Source organism: Microtus pennsylvanicus, chromosome 8 (assembly GCF_037038515.1).
Source record: "Microtus pennsylvanicus isolate mMicPen1 chromosome 8, mMicPen1.hap1, whole genome shotgun sequence".
NCBI lineage: Eukaryota > Metazoa > Chordata > Mammalia > Rodentia > Cricetidae > Microtus > Microtus pennsylvanicus.
In genome coordinates this window covers 49,397,573-49,419,702 of record NC_134586.1, presented here as the reverse complement: position 1 = coordinate 49,419,702, position 22,130 = coordinate 49,397,573, and the positions used below count along the sequence as shown (strand labels likewise).

Sequence of the window (22,130 nt, the reverse complement as noted above, 5' to 3'; positions counted from 1 at the left end):
TTGTCCGATAGCTTGTCACAGCAATGACACAAATAACTAGCACATACTTGAAGAGAACTGCACTAGGTCATGCCCATGTGGGCTCAATATCAGCACCCCACCTCACTAAACAGCAATTTAGGTTCTATAATTCTTGGATTTCTGGCCATCAGTGAGCTCATCTAATCAGAATTCTGTTCGAACAAATAGCAGTGAGGCCCACGAGAAGATCGCACAAGAAAGAATTTCAGTTCTAAGTGGAACTGAAATATTAACATACTGCATATGGGCTTTCAGCTGAGCTCAGATGCCAGTTAAACTCCCAGGCTTTCCAGCCTGCATCCTGACCTACAGCTTCTGCCACTAGAATCATCTTCCAGGGCACCAAGCACTAGTCCCTTCACTAGATGAGGAGATATTACCAATATGCAAATGTTGGCTGCAGCAAAGGTATCGCCGGTACCTCCCCTGTCATCCTGTTAAGCTGTCCCAGTGATGCAGATTCGCTCACTTAAGGAATGAAATCCACCACCCGCACCAGCATCACCACTCCATAGTGGGAATCAGGCCTTCCTCCAGGCTCAGAAGCCTATAGTGAAGAATGAGAATGTCACAGCCAGCACAGGCCCCAGAGGCCATGGCCATTTGGAAGGGTTTGACTGCCACCTCGTGGTCACTAGATACACCAGCCCACAGACAATAAAAACTGAGCAAATTGCTCAAATCAGATCTCTCTCTCTCTCTCTCTCTCTCTCTCTCTCTCTCTCTCTCTCTCTGCCTAAGAATGATGGCTGCATCTTTTGATGTATCCCGGAGAAGAGTGGTCTTCGAGTGCTCCGGCAGTATCCCATGCTTGAGAGAGGTTGGCATGTTTGCTTGTTAGTGGTGTTTTTTTGGTTTGTTTGTTTGTTTGTTTGTTTGTTTTTTAAGACAGAGTCTCATGTTGCTGAGACTGACCGCAAATTCAGCAGCTGAAGTTGACCCTAAACTTCTGAGCCTCTTGCCTACAACTTCTGACACAGTATAGGTGTACATCACCACACCTGAGACAAACCTACCAGCTGAGTGACTTCCCTTTCCCCAGAAGGTTGTTTTAAATCACTGGTTCCAATCCCCGACAATTGTGATGGGTCCCCATCATTACCATGTCTGGATGTAGAATAACCGTGACAATGCACCTGTGGTTGCATCTAGGCGGGTGTTTCTAGGCAGGTTCAGCTGAGCTGTGAAGGCCCATCATGAAAGTGGGCACCACCATTCTATGGACTTGTGGTCCTGGACTGAGTATAAAGGATACTGAGCACTGAGCACCCAGCCCTCATGGGTGTCTGTTTCATGAGTAGTGAGACAACGCAACCAGCTGCCTCAGACTCCTGAGGCTGTGACTTTCCAGCCACGATGATACCATCCTTGAACTCTGGGCCAAAGTAAGCCTTTTCTTCATCCCTTCCTTAAGTTGCCTCTGTAGGGTATTTTGACACAGTCATGGGAAAGCTGCTAATACAGCGATCACACCTGAGCTGACTGACATAGTTCCGGTTGAAAACAGTTTTCTATTTTCTCTGCCTTGTCTGTACTTCAAAGAAAACCACTTGGCAATTGTAAGAAACGTTAGGACATTTTCCATTCTCTTTGTTCCCCATTAACTTTTCTGCCCGCCCTCCCTCCTTACCTAGCTTCCGTGTAAGCATCCCCAGTTAAATCCCTTCACAAGAAAACCTCTGCATTCAACTCTCTGTTGCTGGCCTGGTGACTTTGGGCACAGTTCTGCCCTGCTCTGTTTAAACATATAGAAGAATGATCTTTGGGGCTTTAGAAAGATTGTAGGAATGGGGAATTAACGAACTAACAAATTGATTAATTAATCAACAGGGCTCGAGTATAGCCCCCACATGAGAAATAATAAACTGTCCTTACCCTTGACAATCTACAGTTTGAAGTTTATGGTGTTTTTAAACAAACAAAAATAAAATCTGCATGTAATGAAGACTCTAAAATCAAACTTCCGGTTGACAGAAAGCTGGCAGGAGAATGGAACCAGCCCACACACTGCCCTCGCTGGCAGGGGAAGCTGCACGGTGTACCGTTCCGTTCCTTCTCCCTGCGGACAGGCTCTCAGCCTCCAGGCTGTGGGGAGGGTGGATTAGCTTGTTCTCCTAATAACTGTTCCAGCTGGAGGGAATTACCCCGTCAAGGTTTCCCTATTCTCCACCTCTATGGCCCCAACCTGGATGATGACACCTCCTGCCTCCATTGCGACTTCTCTAAAAGATCCTATGTTCTTTTGGTTTGCCACGTTTTGGTTTTCCGAGACAGGGTTTCTCTGTGTAGCTTTGGAGCCTGTCCTGGAACTCACTCTGTAGATCAGGCTGGCTTCAAAGTCACAAAAATCCCCATGTTTCTGCCACCCAAATGCTGAGATTAAAGGCAAGCACCACTACTGCCCAGCAACAAATTCTGGGTTCTATAATGCCCCTGAGGACCTTCTACTTAACTCCAGGTGATGTTCCCCCCTGCCCAGTCCTGGCCTTTTCGGAACCCCATGCTTCCTCACCTGTGTTGACCATGAGAATCCACCCACAATAAACCACCAACTTACAATCCTTCATCCCAGAGTCTGGTACCCAGAGAACGTGACCTAAGACATCTGTCTGCTACCTGCTCTCAGCACAACAGCCAAGGGAAAGCCGGGTCTTTACTCCTCTATGTAGATCCATCAATGATCTATGCCTCGTCAGAGTGGAAAGCTAAGAGCCTTGCTATCTACATGGTGGCATTGTCCTTGAAGAAACTCTGTCTCCTCTACCATACCAGCTACACTGGCTGTTCCTCAAACTCAATACACATGCTTCCGCCTCAGGACTTCAGCACTTACTGTTCTGTATTCTTGGCACGCTCTTCGCCAGATCATCAATCAACCTCTATCCCTCACCTCCTTCTCATCTTTGAGACTCAAGTGCCACCCCCTCAGTTAGAACCTATACTTAACCACACAAGACTCCACTGAACTCCCGAGTCCACACCTCTTTCTTACTTTGCCTTTCTCCACAATAGTACTAGGGTCTGAAATACTGTGTTCTTCTATATCAATGTAGCTTAATGCCCATCTTCTCTAGCACAACCTAAGTTCCTTGGTCCTAGGCTGTCTTCCTTGAGGCTGTAAGAGTAGCTGATACACAGTAGCAGCTGTATGAGTGTTGACCGCATGAGTAAGTAAGCGAAGCAATGGAAATCTGGCTGTGGAATGACAAGGCCTGTGCCTTCAGGGACGTCACCGAATAGCATTTGACCTGCTCTTGAAATCAGGAGCCATTATCCTCCCACCATTTTGGTAAGGTTTGTTCGGGTCCACATTTGTGGAAGCATCAGATAAAAATAACTGCTAAATAAATGTAAGATAATTTTTGATTACGCTGAATCCTTCATCAGTGAGCTAATTACTTTTTTAAATCATGTACAAGCTATCAGGTTTTTTTTTAAAGCAAATGATATGACATTCAGACACAAAAAACCCTGAAGATGTTCAGATATTTAAATAAAATATAAAAAGTTTTATTCCACAGCCATGCATGTCCTTACAGACATAATAAAAAGAGTTATGTCTACATTTTACAATTCAAAGATCTTCTGCTCCCACAAAAGATGTGATAAGAGTTAGTCCCATAATTAAAATTTTAAACAACTTTCTTATTTATATAACATATATTCTGTCTTTGCAAATCTTAAAATAGAGTTTTTTTTGTTTTGTTTGTTTGGTTTTTGGTTTTTTGAGACAGGGTTTCTTTGTGTAGCCCTGGCTGTTCTGGAACTCGCTTTTTAGACCAGCCTGGGGTTGAGATCACAGAGATTCACCTGCCTCAGCCCCCGAGGGCTGGGATTAAAGAAAGGCGTGTGACATTGCAACCACGCCAAATATAGTTTTACTAAGAAATTGTTCTCAGTTCTAGAAGTTCCTGGTAGTCTGGAAGCACGGGTCCCTGTATTGCTTGAAATGAGGTAAGAGGATGAAAATTCAAATGACTTTCCAGAGGCAGTATTCGGATGTTTACCCTCCAGGAATGGGACAACACGCTCCTCCTTAGAGACCCTTTCCCGTAGAACACGCCCCCTCCACCTGATCATTTAGTACGCCACCACACAAACAACAGCAGCAACCCTGTCATTTACCAGTTTCTAAAGTTACAATTCTTTCCAAATAATCTTAAAACCCAAACAGAAGTCTCACCTATAGTGGGTCACTATTTTCTTTAATGATATTTTAATAAATAAAGTTTACAGCTCCGTTACCGAGCCCTGAAAGCAAAAGGCAGTAAACTTCTGAGGAGGCACAGTTACCAATATTGTGGGGTTTTTCGGGGAGAGGGGATCACTTCTCTAAAATTTAAAAATAAAATCCTTGGCTGTGATTTGTTTAGTCCACTGTAAAAACGAAAAGCAGCTTCTCTGCGAGACAACTCAAATGTTAATAAGATGCAAACATCACACTGTACAGTAGTACAAACCCATGGTTTCTGACTGCCGAGCCGGATGCTCATCAACAGTAAGACGTGAAGCCGTTCAAGGACAAGCCCGCTGCTAGGGCATCCCATTTAAACCATTTCGATTGGGTCATTCACAGCTCTGCTGTTTGTTTTGTTTTGTTTTATGGTCCTATTTTAAAAAAAAATAGGGGGAGTCTCTTCATGTGGCCATTTTGTAATATTTGCATTTTTGCAACTGTTAGGGCTGCTTTCCCCCTGCCAGAGGTAGATGCACACAGCTGTATGTGCTTACAAATGCTTGCCCGATGCAAACAGTGACTTCACGCCACGTCAACATGATGTTCTCACGGCTGATGGGTCTACAGAGATGGTACTGCAGAATGTTCTGATGGGTTCTTATTAGCACGGCCATTACATTAGGGGAGGGCATGACTGAAAGGAGATACGTGAGCACAAATCAATACAACAGCATGATGGATTCAGGTGCTCGATGCACATAACCTGAAGCCGACTAAACACTGGTCTACCACCATAGTTATGAACAGACAATGAAAATACCAAACCGAGTAGATAAACGACAAGGTGGAACATTCTGAAACTATGCAATCACATTAGTTAACAAACACACTTAGAGATTCTAAAGCTGCTTAGGTTGACAACTTTGGTCCCCACAGGAAAGCTCTGCAACACCAGGGGCGCCTGCCCAACTTTGAACTATAAAAGTAACTTTTTTTCAGTGCAAAAATACTATTGCTATCGGTAAATAGCAATGACACAATACACACATGAAACACTTAAAGACAAAATATCCTGAAAGTACGTTTTCATACAGAAAGAGTAAATTTTGTAGGCAGGCATGGTGGTATACACCTGTAATCCCAGCACACAGGAGGTCCAGAGGCTTGTTAGTTCAAGGCCAGCCTGAGCCATATTCAAAAGGAAAACGTCATGTTTCCTCTTGCAGTAGGCTATGACGGGTTGTTTGCTCCTTTGATCATGAGTCTAGATGTGTTTAAACACTCTCTTCTTGTAAACAAAAGTAACATTTCTACAGTTCATCATGTTTCTTCTTAAATGGCCACTGTGGATGTCCCAGAACATGCTCTGCAGCCTGAAGGACAAGGTACATGAACTCTTCTACATCAAAAGAGTAATTGGTAAACTTCGGGTGCTCTCCCAGCGTTGGATGGTGCCCCTGCAGAGACAAGCCAGAACAAAACCAAAGTCACTGAGGGTGTATCTTTTCTTCAGAAATGAATTCATTTTACTTTAGCTAAAGAAACTATTTTAACTTATGCTATTCAACAGAGGCTGGCAAGCTTTTTCCACAGAGGTCCCAATAATATATTCAACACTGTCAACATCTGCTCTCAGACACAGATGCTCTCCCAAGGAAATGCACAAGCAAAACCAGACAATATGCAGACAAATGTGGCTGCTCCCAATAAAACTTTATTTACAAAAGCAATGGATGGGCCAGATTTATACCACAGAGCTACAGTTTGCTGGTGGCTGCTATATATAATCTGATGTAAGCTGTTTTAACAATATGGAGGTTTTCTCCAATTTGCAAATATAAAATACACCTCAGTTTTCAGGAGAAGAACACTGTATCCTCGTTGGTGGCTCTCATGTTAATTACTAGACTCCAAACCATTTGACTGGATGTTACCTTATCTTGAGGAAACACTTTGCTGGGCTTCCGCCAGGTGATGTAATGGACGCCTCTGAGCCTGGCCAAGTCTAAGTAACAACGCTCATCTTCACAGTTGTACCTAAGACACAAGGGTGTCACAAAATGATGCTTTTGTCTAGGGGGTTGCCCAATGTGTAACAATCTAGGGGGGAAAATCATTAAAACCTCTAGTAAGTGAGATATTTTTACAAACAGGCTCAGGGTGAGGAGACATAGGTCTGTGGTCTGTGGTGACATGCATAGGCACTCGGTATGATCCCCAACACTGCAAAAACAATTTAAAATGGTATTCTCAGAACCTTACCTTAATTTTAAGAGAATAGAGTAAGGGAAAGGAGTGGGCACCTTATTCAATAGGTTCTACTGCCTATGGACTGGAGATTATCTTGTAAGATATTATCTTTACATACATGGAAAATGGAGTTAGGGAGGTAGCACATTCAAGGTTAGACAGCTGTTTAATGAAGGAAGCAAACTCCCACCCCAGGTCTTCTGGGCTCCAGTATCTCACTTGCTTCCCCTTCCCTTTCTCCTTTCTTCCATCCTCCCCTCTCTTCCTCTAGGACAAATGAATTAAGACAGAATTCCCATTCACCTTCTACCTCACTAACTCCTTGAAAATGTCAAGCAGAATATTGGAAGCTTGTAACCAGCTTCCTGTTCAATAGTCTTCTTATGGATCCAACCCCTCCCTGGCTCTGCCTCATGCATGCTGGGTAAGCAATCCACCTTTGGAGATGGTGTCTCTGCTATCCCTGCCATCACTACCCTGTTCTCTCTCGGCAGAGTAATGATACTGGTCACAGAGAGGGAAGGGCTCACAGTGGAAGAGGCAGATGGTAGTGAACTCGGTGTTGGGAAACCACAAGACTACATCCTGGGAACGGTGCTGAGGTTACAGGGAAGGAGGGAGTAGCTGCTTCCTAAGAGTGCTGGCAGACCTCAGACCTTTTAGCTAGAGGTTGCTTTCCTTTTCCAGATACCACCATGATGTAGCTTGATGGGAGTCTGCTAGGCCAGCTAATGCCCGGGTGAGAACCCTTAGCTCAGAACCTGGCTCGTAAGTTTCCCATGGACAGATGCACCCTGTACTCACAGCTCGAATACAGCAGCCCAGTCTGGAAGGAAAAGCAAGTGGGTCAGGCCGGCTCCGTGCATGCCGATAAATATGTCTGTGTTGTGCGTGATCCTCAGCTGATCTAAAAACCCGAGCTCTCTGCAACGTGGGAGAGCACGAGAGAGGGAGACAAAGAGTGAGTGAGTTCATGACCCACAGTGACAGTATTGGTACATTTGTGTCATATTCTACATCCGTGCCTTTAGGATAACTCCAAATGCACTCCAGTACTAATAATTTAATTCATTCTTTTGATAACACATTCTTTAAACACAAACTTTCTGTTTTTCAAGGGAACGTTAATAAAAAAAATTACACCATATCAACATCATTACAGAAATAGATATAATTCAAATAAAAGGTGCCATACAGATGTATGCAGAAAGATAATACTGCAGGGCAGAGCTCCTAGCAGGAAGCCCTACTCTTCCGTCTTCCTGGAAAAGGGAAGCAAGCAAGTGCTGACGAGATACCAGAATATCCCAAGCTGAAAACTACTCTCAGTAAGCAATAAAAGAACTTTTTAAAAATGAAAATGAGGGTGCCGTAGAAATGGCTCAGCAGTTCAGAGCACTGGCTGCTCTTCCAGAGGGTCTGATAATTCCCAGCAACCACACGGCAGTTCACAGCCATCCGTTACTTCAGTTCCAAGGGATTAGAAACACTCTCCTGGCCCCCTCCGTCACAGCAGACATGCAGCACACAGGCATACATACATGCAGGCAAAGCGCCCATACACGTAAAAGAAAATAAATTATGTGACGTGTGTTCCTCACTGCCACATACCTAAGATGATCTCAGATGCAACAAGCCATTCTCTGTCTTTGCAGGAGGCTAAGATTTCACAGTTATCCTTTAAAGCCAAGATGCCAGTGGAGTGTAAGGATAGAAAACTGTGTGTGTGGAGGGGTAGGGACCAAAGATGAACATAGGAAAGGCAACAGTAAAGGAACCCATCGGCCTATGTGTGCTTTGTTCTGCCAGGAGAGCATGCTCTCAAAGGCACATTACAAAACTGGAGAGGCAGGTGTATACGCCAAAGACCCATAAACGGTCACTGCATACCCCATCCCTCGCTTCCCTTCTTGCCAAGTTAGAGCCAGGCAGACTCTGGTCTATACCTGTAACACTAGTTAATGCAGACATGCCCACTTGAAATCAATCCACACAGATGTACTGAGTGAGGCTGGGAATGAGAACTGAAATACGGTGTTGGGGCAGGGGCACTGAATAGTCACAGAGGAATAGGTATCCAAAGTCGAGAATGGTAAAGATCTCAGAAGAAAAGGTAAATTCTTTCTTATATCAGGTTTTCAAAACAATCCAAAAACAAGACAAGGAAACAGGAAAGGAAGACACTCTTTCTGTATGTCTCACACCAGGGAAAGGTGTCTATGTTCGCCTAGGAATGTGAACTGGTACCAAGGTAAGAGCGGTGTGATGGTGAATGCTGATTGGTTTGACCCATTGTAGACTCCCACAGGAAGGGCGTCTCCATGAAGAACTGTCTAGATTAGGTGGGCCTGCAGGAATACTGTGAGGGGTTTTCTTAAGTGGGTTTTGGTGGGAAGACCCACCCTGAATATGGGCGGGGCCATTTCATGGCCAGGTCCAGGACTGAATGAAGAGGGGAGAGCAAGCTGTCCATTGGCATGTAGGCATGAACTCACTGCTCTCTGCCCGGAGGCTGTGAATGTAATGTGACTAGCTACTTCAAGGTCCTGCACCTGGACTCCCCAACATGATGGGCTGTAGCCTGGAATTAGGAGGCAAATAAACCTTCTTCTCTTCGGTTGTTTGTGTCAAGGTATTTTTATCCCAGCAGTAGAAAAGGAAGCCAAGACAGATGTGTTTGCTCAGGTAAACACAGGTAAAGCCCTTGGACTTGCCAGCTGGAGAACCATCTTGGACTGGCAATCACAGAGGTCCATGCTAATCAGTTATTAATGATCACTACAGACTGACCAGTATGGATTTGTTTCCCTTGCTTTACCAGGAAAATGTTCAGATAGCCTTGAAAGCAGGCAATGGCCCAGCAACAGAGGTGCCTCTCTGGCTCCTTCACGTTGATGCCAGGCCTCCATCTTGGTCACACAAGTCCTGTGTGCCAATGGAAGAAGCCACCACAGCAGAATGTACTCTGACACAGAGGAGCGTTACATCCTCAGAGCACAGCTGCAGGTGGAAGCTAAAAGAAAGCCAGTGGAACATAACAGGAAGCCTTCACATGCAAGGACTGCCGGACAGCCTCACAGGTCTCCAATCGGGGGCTGAGGTCCTCAACACAAGAGGCACACTGTCCACCATACCTGCACCCCAGTTTTGAAGCCCAGTGGACAGTTCATGGTCACATCCTTAAGGACTCATCATCACTTTAGGAAGTAGGAGCTGATGAGTGTGGTGTAGCACTCCCAAGCTTATGTAGCGGAAGGAAGTACATCTATGGCAGGTATCATCTGCAGGTGTGTGTGTGTGTGTGTGTGTGTGTGTGTGTGTGTGTGTGTGTGTGTGTGCATGTGTGTGTGTTTAATATAGAAAAAAACTAGCAACTGTCATAAATTTGGGTTGTGGGTTGTGATCATGGGAAGATGAGGAATAGAGAAAATTTCGCTTCTTCTTTGGGCCTTTCCTTTGGGGCTTTCTTTTTGAATTTTTAAAATTAGATTTATTCATTTTATTGTATGTGTGTGTTTAGCCTGCATGTATGTCTGTGTACCATGTGTGTGTTTGGTGCCCCCCGGAGATCAGAACAGGGCATTGGTGTCTTTGGAACTTGAGTAAACAGCTGGGAATCAAGCCTGGGTTTTCTGCAAGAGCGGCAAGTGCTCTTGACCACTGACCATCTCTCCAGCCCCGTTTCATCTCTTACACTGATAGACTTCTGCTACCTGGAGGATGCGCTGCCATTACAGTATGACTGTCCTCAAATCAGCAGAAATTCCTAGACAGCAGTAAGAAGCATACTCTCATTCTAAGCCTTGTGGTTCCACCAGAATTTAAAAAGAAATATAAATATTTCATAAATGTTTTTTAATTAATGGTCTTCGATGTTGAAATCTATTAGCTAACATGGTAAATTAGACTATACATATATATATATATATTTGTATAGGTGTGCATGTGCAAATGTTTATAAATGTGAATATGAGTATATATGTGTATGTATATTAAAATTTAATACTGGTTGGTAACTTTTAAAAATTCAGAAATTTCAAGTAAAAATCTGGACTCATCGTTTCTCCGGAAAAATAAGATTGTACCTGAACAGGAGACCTCAGAAAGCTCAGCAGCCCCCCTGAACCTAAGTCCCCTGTCACCCCCATTTGGCTGAGTGTCTGAGTATCACTTCTTGGACTACAAGGGCCAAGAATGCCCACTGCAGAAGTGCTATGCACCCTCCAGGGAGTGCCTCAATCTAGAGGTAAGAGCATCTGCCCGGCCCAAAGCTCACCTGTACTTGTAATCAACAATCCGGACCTCAAATGTAGATACTGTTTTCAGAGCATTCACCAGCTAGAAAAACAGAAGAACATGCAGAATTACTCCTTTCTGCTTTCCTTTGTGAATCCTAAAGTTTGCTTTTAATTAAGATTGGTTTTGTGTGTGTGTTCTGTGTTCATAGAGTGCTGTGTGTATAGAGGACATCCTCACGTCTTGCTCCTCAGAAATACTATGCATTTCATTTGCCCTGAAGCCAGTCACACCTGCCGTGTGTGTGTGTGTGTGTGTGTGTGTGTGTCTGTGTGTGTGTCTGTGTGTGTGTGTCTGTGTGTGTGTGTGTCCACAAGCGCACTCAAGCCAGAGGACATTGATGTCTTCTTCCATTGCTTTCCACGTTACTATTTTTTTATTTTGTGGTATGTGTGTGCTACACATGTCTGTGTGGATGTGCAAACGTGTGTCCGCAGGTGTGTATGTATTTGGAGACCCAAGCGCAACACCAGCTGTTGTTCCTTCATGATTCTTCAACTATATTTTCTGAGATTCTCTCCTTGAACCAGAAACCCACTGATTTAGACTGCTCGGTCTGTGAGCTTTGGGTATCCACCTGCCCACCCCACCTCCTGATCCCATGGTGGAAGATGTCACCACTCTTGGCTTTTGTATGTGGGTTCTAGGGATCTAGACTCAGGTTCTCATACCTGCAGAGCAGGTACTTTATAGACTAAGCCATTTTTCTTGTCCCTTCTTCTCTTTAATATTCTGAGACAGGGTCTCTCATTGAACCTGAAGCTCACTGTTTTGGCTCAGCTAGCTGGTCAGTGAGCTCCAGCATCTGCATGCTGCTGTTCCCCAATATTGGGGTTATAGTTACATGCACCCTGGCTTTTACATCCGTGCTGGGCATTTGAACTTAGGTTCAAATAAAAAAAGCCTATGAGTGGTCAAATGCATCTAATTAGTGGCTCCATTTTATACATATGTATGCACAACTGCACAACACACATGCAACCACTTTACCCCCCAGGAGAGAATTAATTAGGAAGCATGAGATTTAGTCATTTAGCAAGGTGGACTCACATCAAAGGAATTCCATGTGTCTGAGAGTCGTTTCTCTAATTTCCAACCACACACAATTATCTCAACAGACCTTGCACTGGGCCAAGTTTGCAGTAACCATCATTTAACCAGACCCCCTGGGAGCCAGGCTGTAGTCCTAGTACTTATGAGACTGAGTCAGTAGGATTGTGAGTTCGAGAGCAGTCAAGCCTACATGCTGGGTTCAAGGTCAGCCTGGGTTACACAAGCCTGAGTCTTACTCCCTATTCACTAATCCATCTAGTCAAAGTACTGTTGCCCTTGTCAGGCATACCCTTTGGGACCCATAACTTGTCTTGGAGGAAGAGCAGCAGCCTGGGTACTTACTCCTGGGTTTGCATTTTGGAGCAGAATTGCTAATCTCACCTCAAAACTTTTGTGCAGTCTGCCTAGAGAGTCTGAAAGTGTCAGTGCCACTGGCTTGATGCTATTCCCTGACCTGCCCTTTCCTGATGGCCTGAACTCACAGGCACACTCAGCCTCCACTTGCATGTCTCTGCTGTGACAGTGGGACACCAGTGAAGAACAGCCTCGGGTCCAGGATCCCTTGATTATCTGCCCAGTCTGAGACAGGTTCCAGTCTATGATCTTGCGCTGCTGAAAGGAACTGGATGCCCAGGAGCAGTTTCCAAGACACCCAGCCATTTAAATGAATGGAATCTCTTCCAACTGTATGTGTTGCCGGATGCTACAGAAACACCAAGTGATTTATATATAAATTATCTCCTAAAAGGTATGCTTGCATGTTGTTACTAGTTTGCCTGGAGAATGTTTAGCTTCCTGTTGCAGTCCAGATAAGACTCACGGTTTTGTTTGCTCTTGGTTTTGCCTGTATTCTACATTGAGCTGCTGCAGGTGTACGTTTACAGTAAAGCTGGTCTGGATGGGGCAGGAGTTTGGAGAAGAAGCTAAAGACAGTAGTTGTAGTAAGCATAGACCATTAGGTATCTCTAGAAACCAATAGTCACAAATTAAACACTTCTAGTGCAATATGAAAAATACAGTAATTAGTCTTGGAAGGCAGAGTCATTACGATAGCATTAAAAGTTCACACCAAAACACTAACCTCATTTTGGTTCAGTATTTTCCGGTATTCTGTGCTACGTGCAAGAATGGTAACTCGAACTTTCCCATCCTGTGAGCAAAATAAAAAAACTGGATGTGCTCAGATAAAAAAAAAAATGAACCCCTCCTCCCCGAACAATCTCAAATGCATTTTCCCAGAGAGGTAAAACTCACTGAGGACATACTTAGTAAATGGGGACTATTAGCCTGAGTCCTCAACCGCTATCTCAGGAATATTATTCAACTCTGCAAAGCGACAAAACCTATCATTTCTTTCAGCTTAGAGGGCAATGGAAGGCATTATGTTCACATAAGTCAGGTACAGAAAGACAAATCCTTTATGCTCTCCCTCAGACGCAGAAGCTAAAAGACCTGATCTCAGAGATGCATACAATAGAATAGTGGGGAATACCAGAGAAGTAGAGAACGTACTTGGGGGTGGTGGACACTGGGAAGGATGGGGAAGGAAACACACAGGGTGGTTACTGGAACCACATTACAGATATGGGAGGATCAAGGTCTGTTGTCAATGTCACTGTAGTTATTGGGCTTAGCAATGATATATTGTCTATTTCCAAAAAGCTAGGGGAGAAGATTTGGAATGTTCTCACAACAAAGACTTGATCAATGCTTGAGGTAACACAAATGTTGTGATAGTTACACTCTGTCAAAATATAACACTGCACCCCAGAAATGTGCATAGTTAAAGGTCTATTACAAAAGTACATAAGTGTATCCACTTTAGCCATGGAAGACAAAACCTGTTCATTATATTATTACTTGGTTGTTGGTTGGTAGAATAGATTTTTTTTTAAGCAGTGTTGGTAGAGTAGATTTTTTAAAGCAGGGTTATAGGAGTTAAAATGGAGAAGGTAGGGAGCCATGGGCAAAGAAATAGACAAAGATAAGGAGAATAAAGCATACTCTTACAGCACCTTTTAGCTTATTTTCAGTGGCTACAGACTCCTGAATTCAGAGGACCCCAGATCAGGCAGCATCATAGCAAACACTGCCTCCTGGTTATGTGCTTCTCTCCAAGGTGGCACTGATTAGGGCTGGACAGTCAAGCCTACTCAGAACCCACAACATATCCGTTACCTTGGGTCCCTCTTGAGTGATGTTCAGCCTATGCAGCACATGCTGGGAGAAGGCCCTGAACAGCCCAGTGTTCTGACAGCCAGAGATCTAAAACAAAAGCACCAGGTCACGTTACAGTGAATACTCCTGCCCTGGGATCTCAGATAATCTCTAAAAACAGGAATGTCATCTCAGATGCTTACCAGAGGCGTGTTATAGAACAGCCCGTACCGCATGCGGGGCAGCAATGAAAACACGGCTTCTTTAAAGCACACCTAAGAAGGAAGACAGTTTAGAAGACAACACAGCAATGCACCCATAACTGTGTGCACCCTTCCCAGGACAGCACAGTGAGTGTGCACAGTAAGTGTGTACCCTTCATAGGACAGCACAGTGAGTGTGCACAGTAAGTGTGCACCCTTCCCAGGACAGCATAGTGAGTGTGCACCCTTCCCAGGACAGCACAGTAAGTGTGTATCCTTCATAGGACAGCACAGTGAGTGTGCCCAGTAAGTGTGTATCCTTCATAGGACAGCACAGTGAGTGTGCACAGTAAGTGTGCACCCTTCATAGGACAGCACAGTGAGTGTGCACAGTAAGTGTGCACCCTTCATAGGACAGCACAGTGAGTGTGTACAGTGAGTGTGCACCCTTGATAGGACAGCACAGTGAGTGTGCACAGTAAGTGTGCACCCTTGATAGGACAGCACAGTGAGTGTGCACAGTAAGTGTGCACCCTTCATAGGACAGCACAGTGAGTGTGTACAGTGAGTGTGCACCCTTGATAGGACAGCACAGTGAGTGTGCACAGTAAGTGTGCACCCTTGATAGGACAGCACAGTGAGTGTGCACAGTAAGTGTGCACCCTTGATAGGACAGCACAGTGAGTGTGTACAGTGAGTGTGCACAGTAAGTGTGCACCCTTGATAGGACAGCACAGTGAGTGTGCACAGTAAGTGTGCACCCTTGATAGGACAGCACAGTGAGTGTGCACAGTAAGTGTGCACCCTTGATAGGACAGCACAGTGAGTGTGCACAGTAAGTGTGCACCCTTGATAGGACAGCACAGTGAGTGTGTACAGTGAGTGTGCACAGTAAGTGTGCACCCTTGATAGGACAGCACAGTGAGTGTGCACAGTAAGTGTGCACCCTTCACAGGACAGCACAGTGAGTGTGCACAGTAAGTGTGCACCCTTGATAGGACAGCACAGTGAGTGTGTACAGTGAGTGTGCACCCTTCCCAGGACAGCACAGTGAGTGTGCACAGTAAGTGTGCACCCTTCACAGGACAGCACAGTGAGTGTGCACAGTAAGTGTGCACCCTTCACAGGACAGCACAGTGAGTGTGCACAGTAAGTGTGCACCCTTGATAGGACAGCACAGTGAGTGTGTACAGTGAGTGTGCATCCTTGATAGGACAGCACAGTGAGTGTGCACAGTAAGTGTGCACCCTTGATAAGACAGCACAGTGAGTGTGCACAGTAAGTGTGCACCCTTCATAGGACAGCACAGTGAGTGTGCACAGTAAGTGTGCACCCTTCATAGGACAGCACAGTGAGTGTGCACAGTGAGTGTGCACAGTAAGTGTGCACCCTTGATAGGACAGCACAGTGAGTGTGCACAGTAAGTGTGTACCCTTCCCAGGACAGCACAGTGAGTGTGCACAGTAAGTGTGTACCCTTCCCAGGACAGCACAGTAAGTGTGCACCCTTCCCAGGACAGCACAGTAAGTGTGCACCCTTCCCAGGACAGCACAGTAAGTGTGCACAGTAAGTGTGCACCCTTCCCAGGACAGCACAGTGAGTGTGCACAGTAAGTGTGCACCCTTCATAGGACAGCACAGTAAGTGTGCACCCTTCCCAGGACAGCACAGTGAGTGTGCACCCTTCCCGGGACAGCACAGTGAGTGTGCACCCTTCCCGGGACAGCATAGTGAGTGTGCACCCTTCATGTCAAAACAGCAGTCCTCATTTTAGAAAGTAAATTTTAACTTTCCATCTTGTACCAATATAGTCTTACTAGCAAACTAGGTTGAAGAAAATAAAACTTATATTTTTGGAAGGTTTATAGAAAGAAGGTTTGAAGATTTATTTCCAAGAATTCTAGCTCTAGTTTAAAAGAAGTGAGAAATCAATGGTAACAGCCAAGAGAAATTCAAATTAAATATTTATTATATGAGTCATTTGCACCTGACACCTACTTAAAGACATTTCAATAGGTTTCCAGTACCTTTTTGGAATCATAGGTTTTCAAATGTATGACGTCATAATCGGTAAATGCTTTCCAGGTATCTGAGAACAGGTCACCATATCCATAAGTGCTCTGAAGGCGGAAACAACAAGTCAGGGTCACAAGAGGATGCTTAAGAGGACACATACATATGATATCATTTGTATACACGATCATATGCTCACTGAACAAAGTCCATCATAGTAAGTAGATTGTGCTTGGAAAGAAATTTCAAAGCAGGAAAATGGCTTGAAAGCTTAAAGACTAAATGGGTATCCTCCACATTAAATAACGAACAATGTGACAATACCCCATTCACATTAATAACGTCACTAGCAACATCACATTATACGACATACAGGACTAACAGTATCCAGGATGCTTCCCATACCCCAGGCACTGTTCTAAGCACTATAGATTATTAATTCAGCAAACAAGCCTGCAACTCTAATGGCCAAACTCCAGGGCCTCAGCCTTATTTTATACACAAGGAAATCACATACAAATCCAAATAATTTCCTTAAATTATGGAGCTGGTGGGTTACAGGGACATGGTCAAACCCAGTCTGTGGTCTCAGACTTCATGCTCATATACTCCATGACAGCTGCTTCTCCATGGGAACCTGTCCTAATGTATTTACCAAGTGCATCTCCTTCCTGGAAGGCAGAAGTTAACTGTGAGCTCTCCTGGGTAAAGGGAGGTGCTCAGACAATTTTAAATGGTGTGACTTAGCCTGGAGAACTCAGCCTAGAGATGGAAGGAGCACAAGCCATGAGGCTGCATTCAAAGTCTGCCATCGCTAGTCCATTGTGCTAGGTCTCTTTATGTTTATAGAAGGCTTCTCCTTTCTAAGATTTTGAAGTGTTCCTGATTCTCCGATTGTAGATGTTTCAATGGTATGGAGAATTGTCAGATATGGTGACACAGGAACGCTTTCCCTCAGTGTTCCTCCAGCAATAGTCCAATACAGACCTTCAAGACCATCTCCAATCAAACTATGTGTTGTTGCTCAATGTTAAATAAAGAACAATTAAAAGAAGTAAACTTATACAGTGGCTGTAGACAAAATACTTTAGATAAAATAAGATACATCTGAAAGGATTTTTAATAATAAAATAGAGTGATTCTGACTGCCCCTTCCCGAAAAACTTGTGGATTATTTGGGATAATCACATGTAGAAACAAATTCAAATTATCTAGCACAATGGAGGGAGGGGCAACTTCCCACTCACACTGAAGAATATTTGGATATTCCTCGAAGGGACAAAAAGAAGAAAATCCTGCTATGCAGGTCTCAGATTTGAACATGCGAGGAGCCTCAGCCACACAAACGCGACTTGTAGGACTCTACCCACAGGAGTGCTAAGGGTGAGTGTGTGAAGGCGGACACAGTCAGCCCTCTGGATCTAATGGTTCATTCACACCCATAGGAAACAGTCAGAAAAGCGACTGCGTCTTTACTGAATATATACAGACCTTTTCTCTTTGCCACTATAGTATAACGACTGTTTGCATGTACCGAGCTATGTAAGCAACCCAGAGGTAGTTCCAGAGCATCTAGCAGATATTCATGTCCACATGCAATTCTATACCACGTAAACACAGAGGACTTGGGCATCCAGTGATTTGAGTGTGCAGAGTGGGCCTTGTAATCCCCCACAGTTACACGGAGAATACTGCATATGGCAAAGATGTTTATAGCATCCAGTAGATAGCTCAGAATCAGAAGCAAATGAAGTGTGGGGTAAAGAGAGAGGAACACACACAGGAAAACCATCTAATGGAAAAATGCTGCCCTCACTCAGAAAAGGACATGGAAAGATGCCCTTGTAATCTCAGAGCATATTTTATATAATGATACAAATAAATCTTTATACAAATGTTATGCATAGAGATCTTTATACAAATCCTGATAGATTTTTGTTTAAGGATATATTTACGTTTATTCAGATAAAAAGTCTTGAAGGGTCTTACACATATGATAATGACTTCTACCCTAAGGGGACAATGAAATTGGAGGAGGAAGAAAAGACTTTAAAAGAAAAGAAAACCTCATATGTGTCCACATTGTTTGATGTCATGATAATGAGTTATTATTTCTATAATTAAATAATAATAGCAAAGATGTTCTAAATCCTCAACACCAGAAAAGAAGGGGCCTTTCCTTCTATGATTTAGGAGGCTGCTGGCTTTGCCTTGGGACAAACTGTGACAGTATCAGTGTTCGTTAACTTAAGGCAGTGGTTCTCAACCTTCCTAATGCTGTGACCTTTTAATACAGTTCCTCATCTTGTAGTGACCGCCAACCATAAAATTACTTCCATTGCTACTTCAAAACTGTAATCTTGCTGTTACAAATCATAATTTAAATGTCTTGGTTTTTTTTTTCCTGTTGGTCATAGGTGACCCCTGTGAAAGGGTCATTTGTCCCTCAAAGGGGTCATGAATCACAGGTTGAGAACCACTGACCTAAGGCTTTGCTAACCAAAACTCAACTGTGAACAATATAATAATATAGTACTGTCCCCAGACAACCTACAGGCTTCTCTACAGCAGATTCTGGAGCAACTGGGAAGAACTACTCATATGAAGAACTTGGATGGGAAGTTAGCAAGAACTTTTTTGAGAAAGACGGGAGTGTAGAATATTTCTTTACAGTGTGTGAATATTTGTCATTGTGACTGGTTTAATAAAGAAGTTGACTGGCCAATAGCTGGACAGACTTAGGTGGGACTTGTGGACAAAAGGAGAGTGCAAAGAAGAAGGGAAGAAGGTCCCAGGAGTCTCAAGGAGATGTGGAGGAAGCAGGAGATGAACTTGATGTTCTGAGAAAACGTACTGAGCCATATGGCATAGCGTAGATAAGAAATATGTATTAACTTAAAACGTAAGAGTTAGCTAGCAACAAGCCTGAGCTATTGGCTGAGTACTTATAATTAATAATAAGTCTCTATAGAGTTATTTGGGAACTGACTGTTGGGACAAAAAAAAGTCTGCCTACAGGGGAGGTTTACAAGAGAGAAGCTAGAGGACCAGCAAAGGACAGGGTAACAGAGGGAAGCCAACCACACTGCTCATCCACATCCATGTCACTTATCCATATAGAATGATAGTCACACTGCCTGAAAATCATGTGTCTTGTTGGCAAGGATCTTCATGGTGCCCCTCTACCCTGTTCTTCCCCAGCAGACACACAACAGGCAGGACATTTAGACACGAACTGACTTAAACTCAGTCCACTTAGGGAAGATGCACATAGGCATGCAAGATGGTATGAAAATAGCTTTTAGAAGGTATGTGATAAGTTTCTCTTTACCCCACAAGTTCTTCAGAGGACTATATAGAAAGTGTCTGAGCCCAGCGAGAATGCTTGGCTCTACCCATCACTAGGTTGCTTTAGAACACTCACCTATCTGTAAAAGACACTAATAAAAGTCCCAATCCAAATTCCCCACTGTCCGGATGTGATTTTTTTCAAGGCTTTTTTTTTTTAAAAAAAGTCTTGCAGAACTGCTGAGAGATGTTTTACAGAAAAATGTGTCCCACTTAAGCAAAAGGAATGAAAGAGAAGGACGCTGTCCCCTTTGCATACAGAAACACTGTCAATCAATGACACTGAAGTGAGAGTAACACTGGACTCTAGACGTGAGTGGAAGTGCCTGGAGAACAGGAGATAAAGAAGGCAAGGGCCTGCCAAGAATGCAGAACCAGTTTTTCAAGGACTTTGAGACAGCTACAGCAACAGCTATACTGGAGGCCTACTGCCTATGAAGTAGGGTCGGCAAAATGCTTTCTCCCTGTCTGCAAAACTGTTTATGAATTAGCTGGTGTGCTTTGCTCTCTGAAAACGCAGATGGTACGTGCCAGCTGTTTCCAGATGCTGCTTCTGATTTAGATACGTGTGTAAGATTCGCCCTAGACAGTGAGCTAAAAAAAAACAAAAACAAAAACCCAGACCACTTAGCATGAAGCTGGCTGTGACTGGAAAGCTGCTACTAAGCAAAAAGAAAGGGACTGGGGTGTGGCTCTGTGGTGGAATGCTTGCTTTTGCTGAGCATGCAGGAGGCTCTGGGTTCCGGCTCCAGAGCTAGGGGTGGGAAGGGCAGTCCAAAGGGCAAAGGAAACAGAAGCACTACCACCTTGACTCACAGAGGCTTCAAGTCTCGGAGGAACACTGAAGCAGACACTGGAACTCTGCATTTGGGAACTCCATCTATGTCAAAGGGAAGGAAATTCTCCACTACTTCATTCCAAAATTCAAAGCACTTAGGATCACACATATCTATGGGATGGGAATGAGGCTCAGTTGGTGGAGTGTTTGTTTAGCGTGCACAAAGCCCAGAGTTCAATTCCTAGCACAATACTTTTAATTTGAGCAATCTGGAATTGGATGCAAGAGGAGCAAAGGGTCATCCTCAGCTACATAGTCAATTCAAGGTCAGCCTGGGCTACGTTGAAACCCTGCCTTAAATAAAATCAAAATCCAGCAAAACAATAACAGCAACAAAGGACTCATTCATATGTGCCTGCCAGGGTGCATACATATATGTCAGGGAAACCGCAGAAACACATTTGAACATATCTATACATCTATGCGAGTATATGGATGGTTAGGCATACATTTAATCACGCATCTTAGAAAATTCTGTCTCACAAGGTCAGAGGCACACGGTGGAAGAGCAGGGCAGAGCCAGTAGAAAGGGAGAGATCAGGCGCTTACTTACGGTGTCCCACATCACGATGTACACATCTGGACTGAAGGAGTTGTTAACGTGCTGCGTGATGTAGAGATTGAGAAAATCACAGAAGTGGTGGTACATGTTAACACCTAGTGTTGGGAAAGAGGGAGCCATGTCAGAAAAGGGAAGAACGGGAAACAGAACAATTTTTTCCCATTTTCTAGGCTTACATTTTTTTTTTTTTAGTTAAAAATCAATGAGGAAACATGCTTCTTCCAAATAGGGCTAGACACAGGTACTTGTCAACTTGAAAAAGCATCAAGTTCAAAATCTTACTTTTAAAATTGATTATTTTGAAATCAGGAATGCATTTTATCCTACACATCAAGTCATAAGAGAGCATTAAGTTCCAGGATGCCGGGGACAACACACCAAATAGGTCTATTCAAATGCAGCCACAAAGACTAACATTCCTTCCGATTATTCATTTTGTTTGTTGTAAATCAATCAAACAACACCTGCACACAGAAGCACAGGCAATAATCACAAACACTAAGAGTGTGGTGGTTTTTAATTCTTGTCTGGTTTTCCCTATTTAATCTCTTCTTATATTATCCTTCTTAAAGGTTTGTTTTTTATGGGTGTTTTGCCAGCATGTACCTCTGTCTGTGCATCACAGGCATGCCTTGTCCCTTACCTTTGGAGGCCAGAGGAGGGCACTGGATCTCCTGGACCTGGAATGTGGATGCCGGGAATCGAGCCCAGATCCTCTGGAAGAGCAGCCAGTGTTCTTTATGGCTGAGCTAACTCTCTAGCCCCTGTTTACACTGCTCTTGGGGAAACACTGACCAACTGTTCCTTAAAAGAGGTGAGTGTCTCGTGTTCTAATTGCCAGAGTGTGAATGGTGGAGTTTAAATAACTGTGCTGAAGTCTGACGGAGAGGCTCATGGCGGCATCTCCAGACAAAGTCTCCAAGTCTGGGCTTTGTTACTAGCTGTGGGGAATGTAGGATGAAATCAGACAAGACGGCATCTCCAAGTACCTGATGCACAGTGAGACTTCATGAAGACAGGCAGGAGCTTAGTAGGTCAGAGTACAACAGCAGCCAAAGCCATCGCTGTTTTTAACTCCCATGCCAGCCATTAGAAAGACACAAAACAGGGGCCAGCAATTGCCTGATGACCTGAGTTCAATCCCTGGACCCCACATGGTAGAAGGAGAGAACCAGCTACTACAGTTGTCCTCTGAATCTAACAAGTTCAATGG

General features: G+C 44.0%; 1 protein-coding gene across 3 annotated transcripts in view; it reads right to left on the bottom strand.

Moving 5' to 3' along the window:
* Nucleotides 1-3,509: 3,509 nt before the first annotated feature.
* Nucleotides 3,510-22,130, bottom strand: part of Eogt (EGF domain specific O-linked N-acetylglucosamine transferase) — a 41,566-nt gene continuing 22,945 nt past the window's right edge. For 2 of the 3 annotated variants that reach the window (XM_075983391.1, XM_075983390.1), the window contains 9 exons: nt 20,909-21,012; nt 16,184-16,276; nt 14,158-14,229; nt 13,976-14,062; nt 12,879-12,947; nt 10,725-10,786; nt 7,253-7,372; nt 6,133-6,235; nt 3,510-5,655 (listed from right to left, as the gene is read on the bottom strand). In XM_075983391.1, the coding sequence (XP_075839506.1) occupies nt 5,509-5,655; nt 6,133-6,235; nt 7,253-7,372; nt 10,725-10,786; nt 12,879-12,947; nt 13,976-14,062; nt 14,158-14,229; nt 16,184-16,276; nt 20,909-21,012 (857 nt within the window). In that variant the 3' untranslated portion in view covers nt 3,510-5,508. The remainder of the gene's footprint in view (nt 5,656-6,132; nt 6,236-7,252; nt 7,373-10,724; nt 10,787-12,878; nt 12,948-13,975; nt 14,063-14,157; nt 14,230-16,183; nt 16,277-20,908; nt 21,013-22,130) is intronic. The other variant, XM_075983392.1, reaches the window with a different exon arrangement.